This window comes from Zerene cesonia, chromosome 2 (assembly GCF_012273895.1).
Source record: "Zerene cesonia ecotype Mississippi chromosome 2, Zerene_cesonia_1.1, whole genome shotgun sequence".
Taxonomy (NCBI): domain Eukaryota; kingdom Metazoa; phylum Arthropoda; class Insecta; order Lepidoptera; family Pieridae; genus Zerene; species Zerene cesonia.
In genome coordinates this window covers 172,633-176,865 of record NC_052103.1, presented here as the reverse complement: position 1 = coordinate 176,865, position 4,233 = coordinate 172,633, and the positions used below count along the sequence as shown (strand labels likewise).

General features: G+C 29.8%; 1 protein-coding gene across 1 annotated transcript in view; it reads right to left on the bottom strand.

Annotated features, from left to right (window-relative positions):
* Positions 1-1,994: 1,994 nt before the first annotated feature.
* The window catches only part of LOC119835261, a 16,764-nt gene continuing 14,525 nt past the window's right edge, over positions 1,995-4,233 (bottom strand). Inside the window, exons 9-10 of the mRNA XM_038359986.1 lie at positions 2,925-3,049; positions 1,995-2,644 (exon numbers count right to left, since the gene is read on the bottom strand). Coding sequence (XP_038215914.1) covers positions 2,552-2,644; positions 2,925-3,049 — 218 coding nt within the window. The 3' untranslated portion in view covers positions 1,995-2,551. The remainder of the gene's footprint in view (positions 2,645-2,924; positions 3,050-4,233) is intronic.

Genomic DNA, 4,233 nt, shown 5'->3' with positions numbered 1-4,233 from the left:
ACATTTATTTAAACTATTTAACCCTACCAATATCCGGATAATTTAGTAGAATTGCATGTTTGCATGCATCATTTTAGGTCTTGTAGTATCCTTAATGCGAGAAGGTTTAATGAAACGCAACTTCTATTTAAAATAATTTATTTACATACAATACAGCAAATACACGTGTACAAAAGCAATTCATAAATAAATTATCTTTAAAAAGGCATTGAAACTAAGAACCTGTGCATTTACAGAATTTTATATAAACTTTTTACTAAAACTTGACTAATACGATAGTATTTTTAATGTAGTTTGGAGTAAAATATTTAAAAGTAAATAATACGTATATTTCTTTAGACATATAAATTGTAATCTACTGCAACTGCAACTGCACTAGATTTGATTATGAATTCTTTCAAATATTCATTTAAACATTGTAGAGTAGTATTGTCCTAACTACAATTAATTACAAAACTGGAACTCAATGATATTTTGAAGAACAAATTTTTATAAAACGTAGCTAAAAAATCATATTGCTTTAAGCACAATTCTCACATTTTCGCTAATTGCAAGTACATATAAATTGGACAGAATGTTGCACAGGTATATTTCTAGCTAAATTAATTATTATTAGCAATCCGAGCACCCTTTCAGTAATATGAACACGTCATTCAAGCACCCCACTTTAAATTTATTTTTAACGTATATTATTTTTTATTTATACTCTATAGCATAATTATAATCTGTGTGATGAGTGGTACACTATACTGGTGAACATTAATTAATACATTACTACTGACAGTTTATATAAGACGATATAAAATCATGTGTGTGAGTTTTGAGGAAAAAATAATTAATTTTGTGCAGTACAATGTTAAAATACGTATGATCGATTCATTATTAAATAAATTGTTTTTCCTTACGACATTATTTTATAACTAACAACAAAACAATTAATGTCTTTTAAAAAAATATTTACACTTACATCAATCTGACTGGTCAATGTATGGCTTATGGTTTAGGAACAAAGTTAATAGAATATTAGAAATTTTAGTGCACTGAAAAAGAATGGAAAATATATTCGTAGTCTTAGTTTGGCAACACCCGGTTAGTTGGCGGTAAATTTGAAAATATTTCTTTTTATTATCTGTCAAGTGATTCATATTAAATATAAAATATTATTAAAAATTGTATTGAAAAAAATAACGGAAATACAAGAAACTTCCACATTTCTTCAGATCTAGAAAAACTATTGGACATGCAGGTTAAATAATCTGTGGTATTCAAATAACATTTCTTTATGAGCTAGTATCAATTGCATTGTGTGGGGAATCTAGAATTTTAACTCGTAAAATTACAAGATACCTAAATTCGTTATTTCATTACTTGAACCACAATTTTATTTACATCACATTTTATCAGATCAAAGAGAATATGTTAAAATCTCTCCCTCACTCAATTTTAAATAGCTTTAGAAAACTACTATATATAAATCGTTTTGAATTGTTCAATATTTTAATTTGGAATTAAGAGTCAGATGTCAATTTTAAATAGATATATAATATAAAAATCAATTTTACCACACAAGCAATAAAAGATGATACAAAAAATAATGCAAATAAAAAGAGAAAAGATATACATACAGAGTTTGAGTTAGCAAAATCAAAAGATATTCACTCTGTTACTAGATATGAAAAAAATGTATTAGATGTGTTAGTGAAAACTTTCGACACTCAAACGATTACGTAATGCACTGGCAGTGAAACGAAAGTGAAAAAAATGGTGGAAGCAAAAGCAAAAAACTGGTCAAACATTTTTATACAATATGTAATCATATTTACTTTCACTAAACGGTTTCAATAGATAAACTTTCGTATGTATATTTACATACGTCAGTTTTCCCGCGCAAATGAAACCATAGACATTTCACACATTGTGAACCTTATATTCAAAATATCTAGTCAAAATATTTATATAATGGTCGTTTTTAACGTGTAGTTTAATTTTTTAAAAATTTCTGCTCCATAACTATTCACACATGTGTGAATATATTGATTTGTTTTGCAATTCTTACAAAAATATCACGCTTGACTGCGAATTCACCATAACATCACTGTTTTTATTTCGATTTTTCAATAGCAGTATAAAAAAATACGATTTTCTATAAGAATGTGTCACTGGAGTGTGTTTATATTAGGTTCTCTTTGAACATTGGTCTTGTGCGAAAAATGTAATAAAAACAGTTTTCCAAGATCCGTGATGAAGACAAAAAGTTTATAAAAGTTATATTATATTTGATACGATCTTGTATATTGTTTTCAAACATATCATTTTAAAAAGTTCATATAATCGATTATAAGATATTTTAAGAGACAAACTCATATAACTCATTGTCACAAGACGGCGCTACAAAAAGAAAGTATAAATACTCCTCAAGTTTGAGTACAGATGGCGCTGGGCGCTGTAGGAAATGTCAAATGTGTGTGAAATCGATTTATATGCAAAATCTAGTCATGCGAAGATTATTTTTCAAGTCCTAAGTAGTAGTAATAGTAATATTTAAGGGAGTTTATGACGCAGAGTTATTGTACTGAGGCCGACCCGCCAGCTCTAGCAAGTATCTGTCGGGGTGCTCTATCCAGTCCGCAGCTGAGATCTTTACCTGAAATTGGAAAATAACAATTTAAAGTACTTTGCAAGCAATTCAGAAATCAATATTTTTGGCAAAATGCAATAACAAAATTGCACAGCATTGTGTAAAAATGACATAGAAACCTCGGTAAGGAAAATCAAAAATAATCCATCACATCGGAATGCATGTCAACGACATATTATACATATTTGTTCATAAATTAAATGTTCTTAATGGTACGAGTATGTTAATTGACTGAAATTATTAAAAATAATAATGTAGTTGTTTGAGTAAAAACAGATATACATACATTCCTTTGGCGCTCGGCCTCCTTCACCTGCCACTTCTTAATGTCGAGTTGAGTCTCCCGGAGCGCCTGGTCGCCGCAGCCCCACACCTGCACACCGCAACCACCAACATTTATATGTATTTCATCTATATATGTGTTTGTATGATATATGTGTTACATCAATCATAGTGGCATAGATTAGTTTTTTTTTTAAGATGAATTTTTTAATACACTTGAAAGAAAAAAGGTGGTTATAATAATTATAAATATTATTATAAGACAATTATAATGGGAATCTTCAAGAAAATAAACGTTGTGTTGCTCTGAAAAAACAAAGTTTTATTTAACGAAAATTAACACTTTTTAACCACTAAAACAATAGAAATCAGATTTACAATCCTACCTGAAAAAACAAAGAAACGACATTAAAAGTTTATTATTTCACTTGTCGATTCCTTTTCCACCAAAGTCTAATAATTTATTGTTTGCGTTCATTCAGCTTCACTATCGCCATATTGCCAAAAGCACACCTCTGCTTTATCCACAGTACCGCTATGACACTAGTATTGACAATAACGCCATCTAATGATAATGTAGGTGAAACAGGAACTGTTTTATCCACAGACAAATAGCTTAAAGAAATCTAATTTCTTTACATCTCCCCTGGCAGGGCAGAAAATTTCCCCAAAATTTTCTCCACATAAGATCCATATTCATTCAGGAACTGGAATAAGTTTTGTGATGTGAAATAAGTTAGATTCTAATTTCCTATGGCCTGTGTTTATTTTATATATAGTGTTCGATATTTTCTCTTCAATTCTAAAAGGACCTATCTTTAGCTCATCCAATTTTCCTCTGTTCAACTTATGCCCATTCTCAACATATACCATATCTCCTGTTTTGAAATTATGCTGAGTTCTATTTTTGTCTATTAACTTTTTATTGTAATTGTGCGACTTTACCGTATTTTCAAATGCTAATTTTCTATCTCTAATCCAGTCATCTGTTGTTTTAGATTTTTTTAGCTCTTTTGGCAGTAATGAAACCTCCGTGCCATCAAGAAGGTATCTTGGGGTGAATCCAGTGACAGTATGCTCAGTATCGTTATACTTATCTACACAGGTGTGGGCTATTGTTGTCCATGCCATTTTATTACCCTCTTCATTTATTTTACATCGAATTTTATTCACCAGCGTTTGATTCAGTCTCTCATTTAATCCATTTGAAAATGGTGCATTTACTGCGGTGAATATTAGTGGAATGGATTTTCCACTCAGGAAAGATTTAAATTCCTTAGAATTTATTCCTGGATATTGGTCGCTTAGAATCA